The 14732-nt window shown below is 35.8% G+C and overlaps 1 protein-coding gene across 11 annotated transcripts in view; it reads right to left on the bottom strand.

The window, feature by feature from the left end:
* Window positions 1-165: 165 nt before the first annotated feature.
* Window positions 166-14732, bottom strand: part of PRLR (prolactin receptor) — a 155362-nt gene continuing 140795 nt past the window's right edge. For 8 of the 11 annotated variants that reach the window (XM_017811157.1, XM_017811162.1, XM_017811160.1 and 5 more), the window contains 6 exons: window positions 13637-13806; window positions 12213-12382; window positions 11135-11279; window positions 10215-10314; window positions 9243-9312; window positions 7581-8620 (listed from right to left, as the gene is read on the bottom strand). In XM_017811157.1, coding sequence (XP_017666646.1) covers window positions 7604-8620; window positions 9243-9312; window positions 10215-10314; window positions 11135-11279; window positions 12213-12382; window positions 13637-13806 — 1672 coding nt within the window. In that variant the 3' untranslated portion in view covers window positions 7581-7603. Of the gene's footprint in view, window positions 8621-9242; window positions 9313-10214; window positions 10315-11134; window positions 11280-12212; window positions 12383-13636; window positions 13807-14732 lie in introns of all 11 variants that reach the window. The other 3 variants (XM_017811165.1, XM_017811166.1, XM_017811159.1) reach the window with 2 other exon arrangements.

A 14732-nucleotide genomic window follows, 5' to 3' on the forward strand; every position in this document is an offset into this window, starting at 1 on the left:
GTGTTAAGGGGTTCAGTTGCTGAGTGCCAGCAAAGTAGGTTAAACACATCTGTCAGCAGGATCCCATCCTACAGACTATGTTGGACATCTGGCTTTTCCTTTTTCTTTCTGTGTATTATATACTGGAATTGTTACATATCGTGATGAAAGGTAGAATCTGTGAAATTTATTCAAGAATTTTTATTAAATTGAAATGCAAACACCATTGCAAAGATCTTACAATGACAAAAGATTGAAAATTCCATCAGAAAGCTACAGACTTCAGAACAATATTGATCTTACAAGTGAAAACACTAACAGATTTTAATAAAGCCAGCATTTTCAATATTACAAACTTAAAAAATGCATTTAAAGCATTTTCCTTCAGATTCACTTAGAAACAATGAAGAATTCCTGAGCAACTATTTTTATACCAGTATTCTCCAACCAATGTACATATTACATATGAAATCTAATTCTTACAATTTCTTATATTTTAGAAATTTCCAAAAAATTTGGATTTGGTTCACAGAATAATTGTGCTTAAAGTCATTCTGTTGCTACTGGGACAACACTGATGTTCCAGATTGCATACAAATTCTGAAATTTTAGTGGGAAAATGCCTAGCTTGTATTGCAAGGCTACCAATGAAATGATTATGCAAATGGAAACACATTGGCTTTAAATATTGGATCATCTCTTTCACCTCTGAAAATACACTGTTTATTCTGTGTATTATTCAGAAGATGCAATTTATGTTTCTTTGAGAGACTGCTGGCACAATTAAAGGCAAGGAAGTTCCAGAAACTTTTCCCTTCACTTAACAGGGTGGCAAAAATTTGAAAAAATATGATTAGTTAATGAGTGCTAACATATTTTTTCTGGGCTGTACTTTTTCATACCAGTGCCCTCAGTATTGCTATATTTTACACAATGACTATAAAGTATACAAAGCACAATATAAACATTTCAGAAGTCGAGATAATGCTGAGTATGTCTGAGCAATATAATGCATATATGGAACTGATGGTTGTGTTATTTCAGATGGTGAATGGTATTGGTAGTCAGAATTAAAAAAATTACTTACCAAGATGAAAAATAAACACTAAAGCTCTTTCTGATTATACTGAGCAGTAGTTTCCTCTTCCTTTTGGAATGAAGATGAGAATTAAGAGTAGTCTACAGTATTATGAATTTTATAAAATATGATCTGACATCATTATATTTCTGCCTGTAGAAAAATATGCCTCTTCCCAGACATGTATAGTTTTTCATCCTCTTGAAGGAGTATTTTCTACAAGTGACTTGTACAAAGATTTCCAGCATCCTGTAAAAATTCCACTCAGTGCTATGTCTCTAAAACTGACCATTGCAGGAACTGAAGTGAAATCTTTCAATTTTTACTGATGTCAAAATGAGGTGAAAGTACTCAACAGCTCATAAAAATAGACCCAAAAGCAGCATTATCCAAAAAAAAGTTAAATAAAGACAAGATACAAGACAAGCAGCATCTCAAAGTAGAAAAAGACATTAAACCTTCAAAAAATAAAAGAGGAATATATAAAAAAGGACTTTCTCATATCTAACTGCTCTATACACCAATATCTTGAGTATAAGATCAGCTTTTAGCATATCAGCACTGTAAGAGGCCACACAACTAATTTGAGTATTTTTCATTACTTTCAACAGATATAATAGTGTCTCTTAAAAGCTTAACTTAAATTGAAGATATGTATTTTAAGCCTCTCTTGGTAATTTTCTAAAATTTTCCAGATTTATTACCAAGACGGACTTTCTGATTGAGGAAAATATTAAGAGATACATTGTCCCAGGTACAAACTGAAACAATGCCCAGAAATGCCAAGAGACTCTTTTAATATCCCCAAAATATTTTTTCCCTTGGAGCTTCTAGGTCATTGCATTAACTTTAATAAATAAAAACAGAAGAATGTTTAAGAATGGTAGGCATATGTGTGGGACAAAGTAAATGGATAAATACACCTAATCTGTTTATCTGTCCGAAAAATTGAAGGTTGCTTTTGAAAGCAGTGTGGTACACTTTATTCCTCTGGAGCTTTTTTCCTTAGGAATGTAGGAAGTGCAATAGCACTCAGATGCAGAGTCTAGCTCTTCAAGTACTGTGTTTGCCTGGGACCAATATCAGATATGCGGAAGGAAACCCTGTAACTGATAGAAAGTGAATGACAACTTCTCATGTTGTTGAAGGACTTTTTCCTTCATATGTAATAGCTGATCCATAGTAGCTGATTTCAGCATTTTGCCAGCTCTTTAGCATTTAATAAGGCTTTACTACTTTTGTGGACTGTATCAGGTAGCTGTGCTTATTCTCACTTTTGATGTAGAAGTATTTTCTTCTCTTTTTTTTTTTTTCCTCAGTAACTCATTTATCACTCCTCTCAGCTCTACTAGTTCTCATTTTTTCCTGTCTACTCTTACATTTGATTCTTTCACTTCCATTTTCTGTTCTCCCTCCTTCTCAGTAGTTGTCAAAATGCATTTTTTTCTTTCATCATCTGCCCATGTACTGTCCTACAGTGACTGTACTCCTTTTCCCATTCTGCCACATACAGCAACCTTGTCCCTGTTCTCGTCATTCAGCGGTGGACTTGGCAGTGCTGTGATAACATTTGGGCTCTATGACCTTACAGGTCTTTTCCAACCTAAACAATTCTATGTTTCTATGATCATTAAGCTCTTTATATCCCCATATATTATGTATTTATGTATCCACTTATCTTTATTTGCCTGCTTGGTATACACAGGAAAGATGAAGAAATTCCCTGATTTGTTTCAATATAATTTTCAAGGCAGGGTCACAAATTTGTTCAAATTGTAATTCAGTCCATCTTTCCACACCCAAGGGAACTGGAGTCTGAATTTAGTATGAGGGTTTGAGACACTTGAGAGTAGGTGTCTCCACTTTTGCTTATTTAGAGACAGAAAAGATTTACTTCCTAGGAACTCAGCTGAAAACAGTTATTTCTAAATAGCAAGTATTGATAAATGCTTAGATCCAGAATGAGGGCATCTCTGGAAATTTGGCTCGCTCAGTCCTAGCAACCTGGCAACACGGGCAGTGGCAATAAACTTTTCAGGTCAGGAAAGGGACTGATGTTTGACTGCCAAGCTGGGAAACATGGCTTTTCCTACAAAATGGAATTTTCAGTGGGTTTTTTTTCACATTAAAAACATTTAATTTTGCCACACATCTCAAATATCCCATCCTCATACTACCAGTGCAAAACAAGTGACGATTCCATGACAAGCTGTTTGTTAACAAAAATAATTTGGATTTAAAAATAAGTCTTTTTAAATCTTGATAGACTGATTCACTATTTTGTACAAAAAGCAAAATGGTTTTGCCTGCCTTTTAAAGGGAGAAAAAAAAAATCTGAGGTAGCAATTATTTGAGAATATGATGCCTGATCTCATGACATTTTTTTCATTTCATTTGTCTTTATGGCTTTGTAGAAGATGTCTGGTATCTATCAACTGGCTTAAGTGACTTCAGTTTCCTTGCACAACACCCTCAAATCATTTACAGTTACTGTAAAATTATGAAATACACTTACAGGTTTCATGAGGTGAACCCCACACATACAATGCTTCAGAGAGCACAAAAAAATTCTGCTAATTCATTTTGAACACCTGCTGCCACGACACTTTAAATACTTAAATGACATTTAAAGCAACTGTCTATTTTTCAGCCATTTAAACATAGACACATAGACAGATATACTACAAAATTCACTGCTTTAACATAAATCATCATTACATATTTGTTTTACAGTTTATTCCATAAACACATATATCCTCTTACTAATATTATATAAGGTCAGTTTACTGCATTTTAATGAAATAATCTTTGTAGTTACATGATGTTAAGACCATTTTCAAGGCTGCATTATGTGTGACAGTGAGCTTTGTGAGCACATGTGCCAATTCAATAACATGTATTTCTTTAGAAGTCTGGAATATAACACTGAGATACTAAAATAGTACATCAAATATGTCCTTGCTAAAAAAAAAGTCTAATTAGAAAATGTACAATAATGAATCATATTTCTCAGTACTGAAAAAAAGTTAATAAAATTAGTCTGAGTCAAAAGGAAAGGTAATTAATTAAAAATATATATTCAATTTTATGAATTTTATAAAACTAATTATTTTGAAGAGTCTTTATTCTTCCTTTTAGGGCTTTTATGCTATTACAAAGTAATTAACACTATGAATGACACATGCATAGCTTTGACATTGAAAACATCATTCGCACTCTTAGAATAATTATTCAAAGTGACAAATTTGACTTATGGTGCAAGAGCTATTGGGCTAATCACTGTTTCTGGGGTAAATTCTGTTGTATACTTCATCCCTTTGGATATCAAAGGAGGTGTCAAGAGCCTGTTATTCCCTACTGGTGTGTCATAATTTTACACCAATTGACTGTGTACAACTGCTGCAAAAGCTCATCTATTTCCTAATAAAAAGCTTAAGAACTGCAAGCAAAAATATCATCACAAACAGAAAGAATTAAATATTTGAACATTCAAAGGACCAAACACTTAGCTGAAGGTTATTCTGATTTCACAGAACAATAGTTTATTATTTTTGTCATATACTTTCAGATGTTAAAGGTCTCTTCCAGAAGGTGTTGCTCCGCCCTTGGGAGTAACAAGGTATTTTGGAAAACATAAGCAAATCGAAGGAAAAAATAATCAATCTGCACATTTGTCCAGCTTAAAGAATGAAGTATACTTGTTTATATTATATTTAACTAGCAAATCCCTCAAAACTTCATGTAGTGAGCAAATGTCCCCTTTTCCACTCTGGTTGAATTTACCTTTTCACTGAGAGCCACGATGATTCGGCATATTGAGATGTTCATCATCAAAGGTGGAATAGAATCAATACCACCATAGCTACAGCTATTTTGCAGTTCAGTACTAATTCATGACAAAGCATAGAAACTCTTTGACTCTCTCTCTCTGTGGATTACTGGAGGCACATGCCTATGGGATGAATCATACTCTTAAAAAATCTGCCAAAAGTTGTGCCAGTTTGCCTCAGGTACAAAGTAACCAATACCACAGCAACAGTCTGCTGCTGTTGTAGGTCTGTGTAGTCACATGTGCTTTAATCTAAGAAATCCACTATATGAGGAACCTTTTTAGGTCGTGGCTTGGTAAGATTCTATATCCTTCTGTGCATCACTAGATGCCTCCCAGAAGGCCTGTAGCAGCATGTCTTTATGTACAGCATTAGGTGTAGGAAACAACACAGAAGTGACTATCTGTGTAAAGAAAGAGAATGTGTCTGGTCTGGATTAGCTCTGTCAGATTCAGTCAGAAAACTGAAGTGTAAATTGAACACTGTCAGACATAGTGTATAACCAGCTTATATACTTGCACACAGACAAGCTGCTGTCCTGAAAAACATTCCAGTTTTTCCTGATAACTCAATAGTTTCTTTGCAGTACTTTTAGCATCTCTAGAAATTTGTAAGATTTACTACAAAAAGTATATCTACAGTAAAATTATTCTGTTAACCATAACTGAACAAAGTTTTATGTCTCGCTGCTCTCTGGAGTAGCCATTTCATGTCTTCAAGTGTTAAATAAGTGAATGTATTAAGAATCTAAGATATCTCCCCACACTTTCATCAGAGCAGCCAGACTGCTCTGATCAGCCTCTGGAAGTCAGCAGTACATTACCTGTATAGAGGACTTAGGCTCCAAATCTGATGCCTAAAGTAAATGTTATAGTCCATACTAACACATATGTTTATAGACACACAAACAAACAGTTAAATTCCTAAGTCCTGCCTGTGGAAAGGCTAGATAGCTCAACTAATCTGTACTCGAGCAGTTCCACGGCATTGAAGGTAAAGGGTGAGAATCTGATTTGTCAAATTAGATGTGGCCTTCTGGGACCTTCAAAATCTGAAATTCTCTTTTGGCTAGCTCTGCAGCAGGTACCTGATACTGCAGGAAGGCTGGTTCAGTGCATAAAATCATGAAAATATAGAGAAACGTAGAACTGTTCAGGAAGGAGAAGAACAAAAGAGAGTCAGTCCATTTATCAAATACACCTTCCTTCACATGTACAGAACCATTCCCTTACCTTATGTTTCCAGTTTCCCCTGAAGCTAGTGAGAGTGGCTAAATATTTGGTCCAGTTTTAATCAGTCATCACTTGGTCATACTTTTCTGGAGTAAATTAAACTTTTGTTTCAAGAAGGGAGGACCACAGTAATTTCACAGCCACTACAGTACAATTTTGATTTTGTCTCCGTTTACATGGGATACAATGAATCCTTACTGTTCCCACTGCTGTTCTGGGGACATACATCCAGCTCTAGTACATGGACTCCTTTCCTTATTCTCATTGCTATTTCAGCAGATCTATGACTCAGACTTTATGCCTCTTATCTTTGACTTTAGAGGCTCATGTTCATAAATTCATCATGAAAAATCTTACTTCAAACTTTTCCTCCCGACTCAGAGAAAAGTGCAATGACTAAGGATGCAGGAGAACACCATTCCATTCACTGTTGGCATCAGACTATAAATTCAAAGGGAAAGAAATTTTCCTCTCAAAACCTAGATTCTGTTTTAATTATATAATTATAGGTGATAAAAAAGGTGTGAAAGAAATAATTTACAATTCAAATAGTAATATATCTGTAATATATTAGAAATATAGTTTAAAAATTTCTTCATATTCTTAATTAGTATAAAGTTTAATTTCATGCTTTGTATAGAAATTGTAGCTTTACTTGTTACTGCTGTCTCAGCAGAAGGAAACAGAAAAGTTCCTAAGTAGCTAAATAACACTGGGAAATTAAAAAATATTTTATTTTGCTCTTTTTTTGATAATAGAAAAATAGCCTTTAAAAATATATTGTTAAACATATGGGCTTATACTAAAGTAGAATTGTATATTATATACAGTAAGGCAGTTTATCAAATATTATCCTGCTATTTTTTTCATGTTTGGTTTGTCTGGACTGGGATATGAATGGGATGCAAAGTTTTCTATCACGTTGAAACAAAGCAAAAATATCCTTAGAAGAATTTGTTATTTTACTGTCATTTGTAGAATATATTCTTTTTATCTATGATTTGTCATATACAATAACTCCTTTTTTCTCAAGGATTGAGAAAAAAATACAAAGAAATCTTAATGTCAGAATGCATTCAGAAGAAAAGACACTGTAGATAACAATACTGCTGTGCAATGATTTATCTAACATAGGAACTGCTCCGATCACCATGGTGTGCTGACTGACCCGTAACAATTTTCATCTTTGTTGAACTTGCAGTACTCCCTCAGGCTTAATCAATTAACAGCTTTGCAGAACTGAATAATTATTTTACTATGTGTTTTTCATGGCAATATCCACTTCCTCATTTCACTGTGTCAGAAATGTATGTTAATGCTCCATGATTTACTTCCATGATTATTACCTCAACCCACTGTCTATTTTATTATCTGTACAATACACACAGGAGACTAGGCTTTTGGAGGCTAGGCTTTTTTGAAGGACTGTTCGCTATGTGATTTTGTTTTACTGGACATATATAAGTATGTACTGTATTAACTGGTTATTTAAAGGAGGGCATAAAGGAAGATGGGTCCATATACTCTGACCCACTGGTCTCTCTTTTGCAGTCACTTGGAGCTGTCAGGCAGTAGCTCATATTTTTCTCAGCTTGACCTTGCTGAAGGTTCTGTGATGTTTCCATTGTAGGTTCTTGAGATACAGGTGTGTGCTGGATGCGTGAATCTGGCATTAATACTAGAATATTATGGTCCACAACTGTTGAGACCTTGGTATATTCTTTGCTGGTTCCTGGAACAGTGTATTTTTCAGTCTTTCCATTATTATCTTTATGTTTCAGTAATACTGTTGGCTCCTCATCTTGTCTGACTTTATGAACTTCTACATAGTCCATTAGTTTAGGATTCAAGAAAGGTGACTTGTCATTATGTCTGTTTTGTTGGACCTGCACTGTAGTTTGTTCAGTTATGAAATACTCCATCTCTCTTTGCTTTTCCATGTTGTCATGGACAGCTTCAGTGACAGGATATCGTGACTGATGCTTTTCTTCATTTCCCACCAAAACTGGTGAAATGTTCACATTTGTGGTATTCAGTATTATCGTGTGTGCCTCCACAGTACTGTGGTAGGCAAACATAGGAAGCTGACTATTAGGTAGTAACTGAACTGCAGGCCATGTGGATGACTTTGTACTCTCATTGTTAAAAAGGAGTGCTTCCTGTTCTGAGGCTATACACTGAGTTTCCCAGCTCCTTTTTGCTCCTTTATTTTCTTGGACAGCTCTTACGTCTTGTGTTTGAAGTGCTGATGGAAGGGCACGAGGCTCCCTGCACTTCTCAGAGAGCAGGGAAGGGCTATCACAGCTCCCTCGGCCCGAGTCACTGTCTGTTTCCTTGGGTATCATTTTCATATTTTTACTGGGATTGTCATGGCTTGGCATGAGTTGCTGATCCTCACTGTCCTCTACCTCCAGATATTCTATCAGTAGTTCATCACAGTCTGATGTTGGAGGGAAACCATGGCAACCAAGAGCACTCAGTAATTCTTCAGATTTTCCTGTCTAAGGGAATAATAAATAGGATATAATTTTTCACTGTTAACCTTAGGGTTTATCTGACTAGAACAATTGTGAACAATTTACATATTTGCTATACAAACACTTCAATAGTTATATCACTAGACCTAAACTGGATTTCTACTGCTGCAGAAAACACTGAAAGAAGGGAAGAAAATTTCTTGAGTTTCCTCAGTGGGGAGACACAATCGCAGAATTCATGTTTCTAAAATGGGAGGACCTGGGAGCTTTTGACGGGTGTGGGTCTCCTGAGTTTAACAAGAAGGAAATGGAATGATAGTGCAGCCATGTCCTGCCACCTCAGCATGGTAAGAACTAGTAGGACTTCCATAAGAACCGTTAGGAAGATCACACAGGCATTTCCTCTGGTGTCCCAGGAAACAGCCATGGTCACAAATCTTATTCTCAAACACTCTCCTACTACAAGTGTGAGGCAAAACTCTGTCTCACACATACCCTCCACATGATCAACCTGAAAGTGTTACCTATTTTAAACATTGATTAATTGAAGGAATTTCATCCTTTACTAGGGTAATTCTGGTTGCTAGTACATAAGTTGGAAAAGTAAGTAACAGTGAATTCTTTTCATGTTCGCTGTGGTACTCACCTCTAACAGATGTTTATCTATGCCTTTTATCTTTGGTCCTGGAACTGGTGGTAGGATGAAGGCCATCATTCTGAAAAAAACCCAGAACAAACACACCAGGTGTAAGTATGGGCCCTATCTCACTATTTGTTCTCCCATTTCCTCAGAATGTGACTGAGATTTTAAATGCTTCTCCCATATCTGATATGTCCCTGTTGGACCTCTGTTTCCTATCTACCCCTCAAGCCAGGTAATTCACAAATCCCCAAAGTACCCTTAGAGGGATTTAGAAGAAAAAGAACAGTACAAAGTTATTCAATTGGAAACGCAACACTGCTAATGTCCTTTTATGGCCTTTAGTCCCTTAACCTCTGATTCTCTAATACCACTGTAAATTCATCACTGGTCAAGAAACAGTGAAATGGGGCACAGTTCAGGAGGACTAGGGGGCCTGTCTCTGCATACTTGACTGTCAGCTGACTACTGCTCAACAGGATTTATGGCAAATGACTTGGCTTTTCCAAACACAGTTTCTATCTTTCTTCTACTCAGACAGTACTTTTTTTGCAAGACTTGTACAAAAGCAACATCTTTCTCTTTCAAATTTGATTGAAATTAGCCAGCACTGTAATAAATTATTCGGGGAATTGGCAGACAGGTGGGCAGAAAGACAATCTCATAATATAACCTTGTTCACTTTAGGAAATTACAGCAAGACCCAAAGGCGTATCTTCTACAGAAGCAGGGGTACTCCAAGTGATGTTTGCTGAATTACATGGCTAACCAAGATTCTCAGATCTAAGAGACATGTCTTTATCAACCGAGAATTTAGCCTGGTTTCCCTCAGGAGCAGAAATACTTCTTTATCAGTGTAACTAATAGTTTGTAAGAGAACACAAATGCTACAGGAAATTGAGTCAAATATTTTAAGTCTACTTTTGAAAAGTTTTCTGCAGTTTTGAACTCCATGCATTTGTGAAACTGGTGACTCACCTGTACCCTTTCAAAATCATTGTCCAGCTCATGATTAAGCATATTAAAGATGACAGGACACCAACAATGATCCACACAACCATATCTTTTACTCTAAAATCTAAGAAACAAACAGAATTATTTAAGGACATACATCTAGTATATGCATAGTCAGCATGCACAAGAAGTCAGAGATGACTTTTATTTTAAAAATTGGCCTAAACTGCCAAACTTGGTATTGGATTTAGAGGGTTTTACTAGCATATATGGATGTCAACAATCACTGTAATATCTAATAATGAATATAATTTTTACTAATGGCACTGCACAGGAAATAAAGCATCTTGGAAAAATTATACAAAAATGTATGAAGAGGAAAATTTTGTCACAGCCATTTATAGCAATTAGGTTCAAATCCAGTGGTACCAAACCCACAGTCATGTCATTATCAAATACATATCATACAACTCATTAAATAGGGGGTTAAATGACCTAGGACTAGCTATTTTAAAGTATTTTTATTGTAAAATAACACTTTTCATATGGAAGTATTGATTTCAAATTAATTCCATATAAAGAGTAATAAAAGCTGTTACTATCTGAAGGCAGTCACTTTTTGTTGCCTGTGTCACACTTTAAAAGCACTTACCAGTCTTCTTTTAATTAAAAACTACCACCATGAGAACAAATGAGGCAGTAGACAGAAAGAGCATGGTTTAAATAAGCAAAGAAATTTATTCACCTTCTTAACACCATAAAGTAATGAAGGGGAAAGCTAATTGGGTATGGTGCAGGAGCGATAATAATCCAGTTACCTTAGCAACGATGTTCTTACCTGTCCTGGGGAAAATATGGGATCTGCATGGGTGCCACAAACAGCTAAGAAACAAAAATACAATTGCACGTAATAACAATTGCTGAAGGAATGCCTGGCCACTCACCAGTAGGAATCTGAATGTACATTTCTGGGCTCCACTCGCTCCATGATCCGTGATGGTCTGGTTTGCAGTGAATCTGTACAATGTACCTCTTTCCAGGATTTAAACTAAACATTTTACATTGTGTTTGCTGTCCAACAAAAATAGTCTGGAAATTAAACAAAAATCACAGCTAAGGTTTTGGTAACCAAGACAGGAATATAGAATGAGTCTGGGTAGCATTTCCTAATAATTATTAAGCAGGTATGGAATAATGGTACATGTATTTTATTTCTAAAGTTTAGCTTTCTAACATCAGTGGAAATGCGATCTGGCTCTGGTATACAGTGCAAATTAAACTACTACAAAACCACATCATGAACATATGGCACATAGGGAGGAACTGTGGTAATGGTGGGAATTGCGATGGTGAGAGCAACAGAAGGAGGTGAGAAACAGAGATGGGGGAAGAAAATGCAGAGAGAAAGAGGGAATGTCGAGTTGGTGGAAATTCACAGGTTAGTAAAAAGTAGGTCTTTCAATGGCCAGGGGGCTGGGAAGTGCTGTGGGAGGGGGAAGGAATGAGAAGATACAGAGATGGTTTGGAAGGATTGCAGACAAGAAGAGGATGCAGTCAAATACCAAGCTGGAGTCTTTCATTTGCCACTCAGTTGTCCGAGTTACAGATTCTGGCTATAGACAATTACTATTCTGTGGCCATTAAAACAACGACCTAATGACCATTTATATAAATTTAAATTATTTTCATAATGTCACTGAGCTTTCTGTCACCTAAGAAGTGCTCATGGTGAAGAACAAATTATCACAAAAAAAACCTGACTAAATGAGAACAAACAATTTAAACTGTCATGCCAATATGATTAATGTAAAATGACCACAATTAAAAACAAGTACTTTACCACCTGCTATCATACAATAACATCTGAAATACCAGTGCTCTCAGTAGGAAATCATACAAGTGCTTTTCAAAAATTATGAACTATTCAGTGCCTCTGCTTCATTGCATTCGTGCGTGGAACCTGGATGAAAAAATCTAACTGATCAGAAAACATTATCTAGCAAAAACTTGCAACATCCTTACCTCCCATTCCTCTCCTTCTTCAGGCTTTAATCGCAATTCGTATTCAAGAGTAAGCCATCCAGATCTGACATCAGCTAGTGGAGGTGGAGACCATGTCAGGACCAGATATGGTTTTCTATTTACTGACTTTTTTAATTCCAGAGTTATGTTCACAGGAGGATCTGGCTGTACTGTTAAAATAAAGAACTGTCAAACAGAGTTTTATTTATTTTTTCCTTGCATCCTAGGAGGAAATATAAAATTATGTGAGTGAAGAGTCATCACCTCCATTGTGTCCAGTAATTTAGAACTGATGTTGGAATACAGAAATCAAGAGTTTCCAGATAAAGTAAGTATGGATTTATAATTTGAAAAAACCCCTGAAGTATAGTAAATATGTTGAACTCATGTTGAGATTTGCCTTAATCATTAATCAGCAAAAACGTTTTTTTCTTACATTACCATTTATTGCTGGTTTTCCCTACAACCATGTTTCAAAGTTAACATCTTCAATGTTAAGATGTGTTTAATGATAACCTTATCAAGGTTTGGCATAAATATTTAGAAATGCTGAAAACACAGATGTAGCTGATGGAACTTCCCCCTCCATCTTTTACATTCAGAAAATACAACAGTGTAATCCCAAATGCATATGTAAAGTATCTAAAAGTAAACTGAAACAGCAATATTAAAGTTCTGTCTATATCTCAAAAACAAACCAAAATGGAACAAAGGTTTCTGCTCAGACAGGCTTGCAGCTTCCTCAGTTCAAAGGTAGAGCTTCTGCACATATTGTGCGTGTATTTTACCACTGTCTGATGCAAACCTTCATCAAGCAAGCAGCCATGGCATAGAGATAAAATATGAAGCAGCCCTTCAGCAGCCCTTTTCCAGTTGCCAGACTCCTGGCAGCCAGATCCTTGGCAACAAAATGGTTATCAATGATAATGTTCCATTCTGTTAGAAAAAACCCCCCAAATACTTGTACGCAGTCATTCTGTGGAAAAAGTCTGAGAAAGAGATTATCAGTACACTGCTATAAAAAGCACTAATGCAGCTCCTCTTGGGTCTGGAGACTCCTTTTATGTAATCAAATTTAAATGTTATTTGTTAAAAGATCAATTTGATTTCAGCTGCTTGTACAGTGGAAAAAAGATTTTAGCTGGATGATGTTTCTTAGGGTTTGACTGAAAGAAATACAGAAAAACAATAAATGGTTGTCTGAACATAGTTTTAAAGCTTTTAACATTTTTATGCTTCCTTTGAAAATAAAACGGTAAAGGGATGAATATTGATTTGTTATTATATCAGAGAAGATCTTATTTGTACAAGTCTTTAACATGGATATAATACCATATATGAGAAGAGCTGGAATTAAAATTTTTGTGCCAAAACCCATGATTCTGAATTATCTGTTTCCACAGAAAATACTTTTAAACTCTTACCTATGTAAGTCACATCCACGTAATGAGGATCAGAGACATTACTTCCCATTTCATTAGTTGCCCTCACAGTAATATTGTATATGGTCCAGAAAGAGGTGTGCTTTTTATCAAAGTAGCATGAATTGGGGCCTGCAGTTTTGTAATCTGGACATTCATAAACTTTTTCTTCTCTGAAATGGAAGAATCGCAGTGATTAGGTTACACAGACTAAAACACCTGACTTTGATTACTAGTATGTCAGCATTATTGATCTGATTTTTCATGCCTGGCGATGTGAAGAAAATCAGAAAACTTCTTCCAGACTAGACTAAAGAGTCACTGGACAATTCCAGAGACTGTAGTAAGCATTTCTCCCCCAAAGTAAAGACAACAAAGCCTGTAGAATTTAGGCTTTTGTGGATGCAGCAGTGGGCTAGTAAAGCTCTTACTACTCAGAAAGCCATTGTCCACTGCATAGCTCTTACATTTTCCAGAGAGTAAGTAGAAGTGATTGCTGAAGTTTTCAAAGCTATCTGTTAAAAACTATTTCCAATGTTGATTTCACATTTACAGAGAGTTCTGTATATTACACTAATATGCTTTCAGAATTTATTTTGAATTTTTATTTTTATTTTATTTTATTTTCATCACTTTTCCAAAAAAAGTCTACTTTGTACCTGTCCTCCAAATCCATCCCCAAGTTTCCCAAAGTCAAAGCAGGGATAGGAGAAAAAGTTAAGCATGTAGCACTTGTTTCCAAACTCCTCTGAGATGCACAGTGACAAAAGAGAATTGTGCATGTGGACCTCATACTCTGCCCTACCTGGATGGACCAGTACCTCTCTTTTTCCAGTAAGATCTAGCTCACAGCTGACAATTACAGAATTTAGCATCCAGTTAGGTCAGTGCAAGGCTGAGCAGTGCTAGGTGAACCAAAAATATTTCACAGAACCTAAAAATATATATTGACTATTTCTTTAAAATGAATGTTTAGCACTTGATCTAAGTTCCAAAGAAATATTACTGCAGAAGCCACAGGGTATTCATGGCCTATGAATACTAGTGCAAAATAAGCATTATCAGAAGATGAAGATTTTAGTATCTGGTCACTGGTCAC

The sequence above is a fragment of the Lepidothrix coronata genome, unplaced genomic scaffold, assembly GCF_001604755.1.
Source record: "Lepidothrix coronata isolate B3197 unplaced genomic scaffold, Lepidothrix_coronata-1.0 Scaffold31, whole genome shotgun sequence".
In the NCBI taxonomy this organism is placed as follows: Eukaryota; Metazoa; Chordata; class Aves; order Passeriformes; family Pipridae; genus Lepidothrix; species Lepidothrix coronata.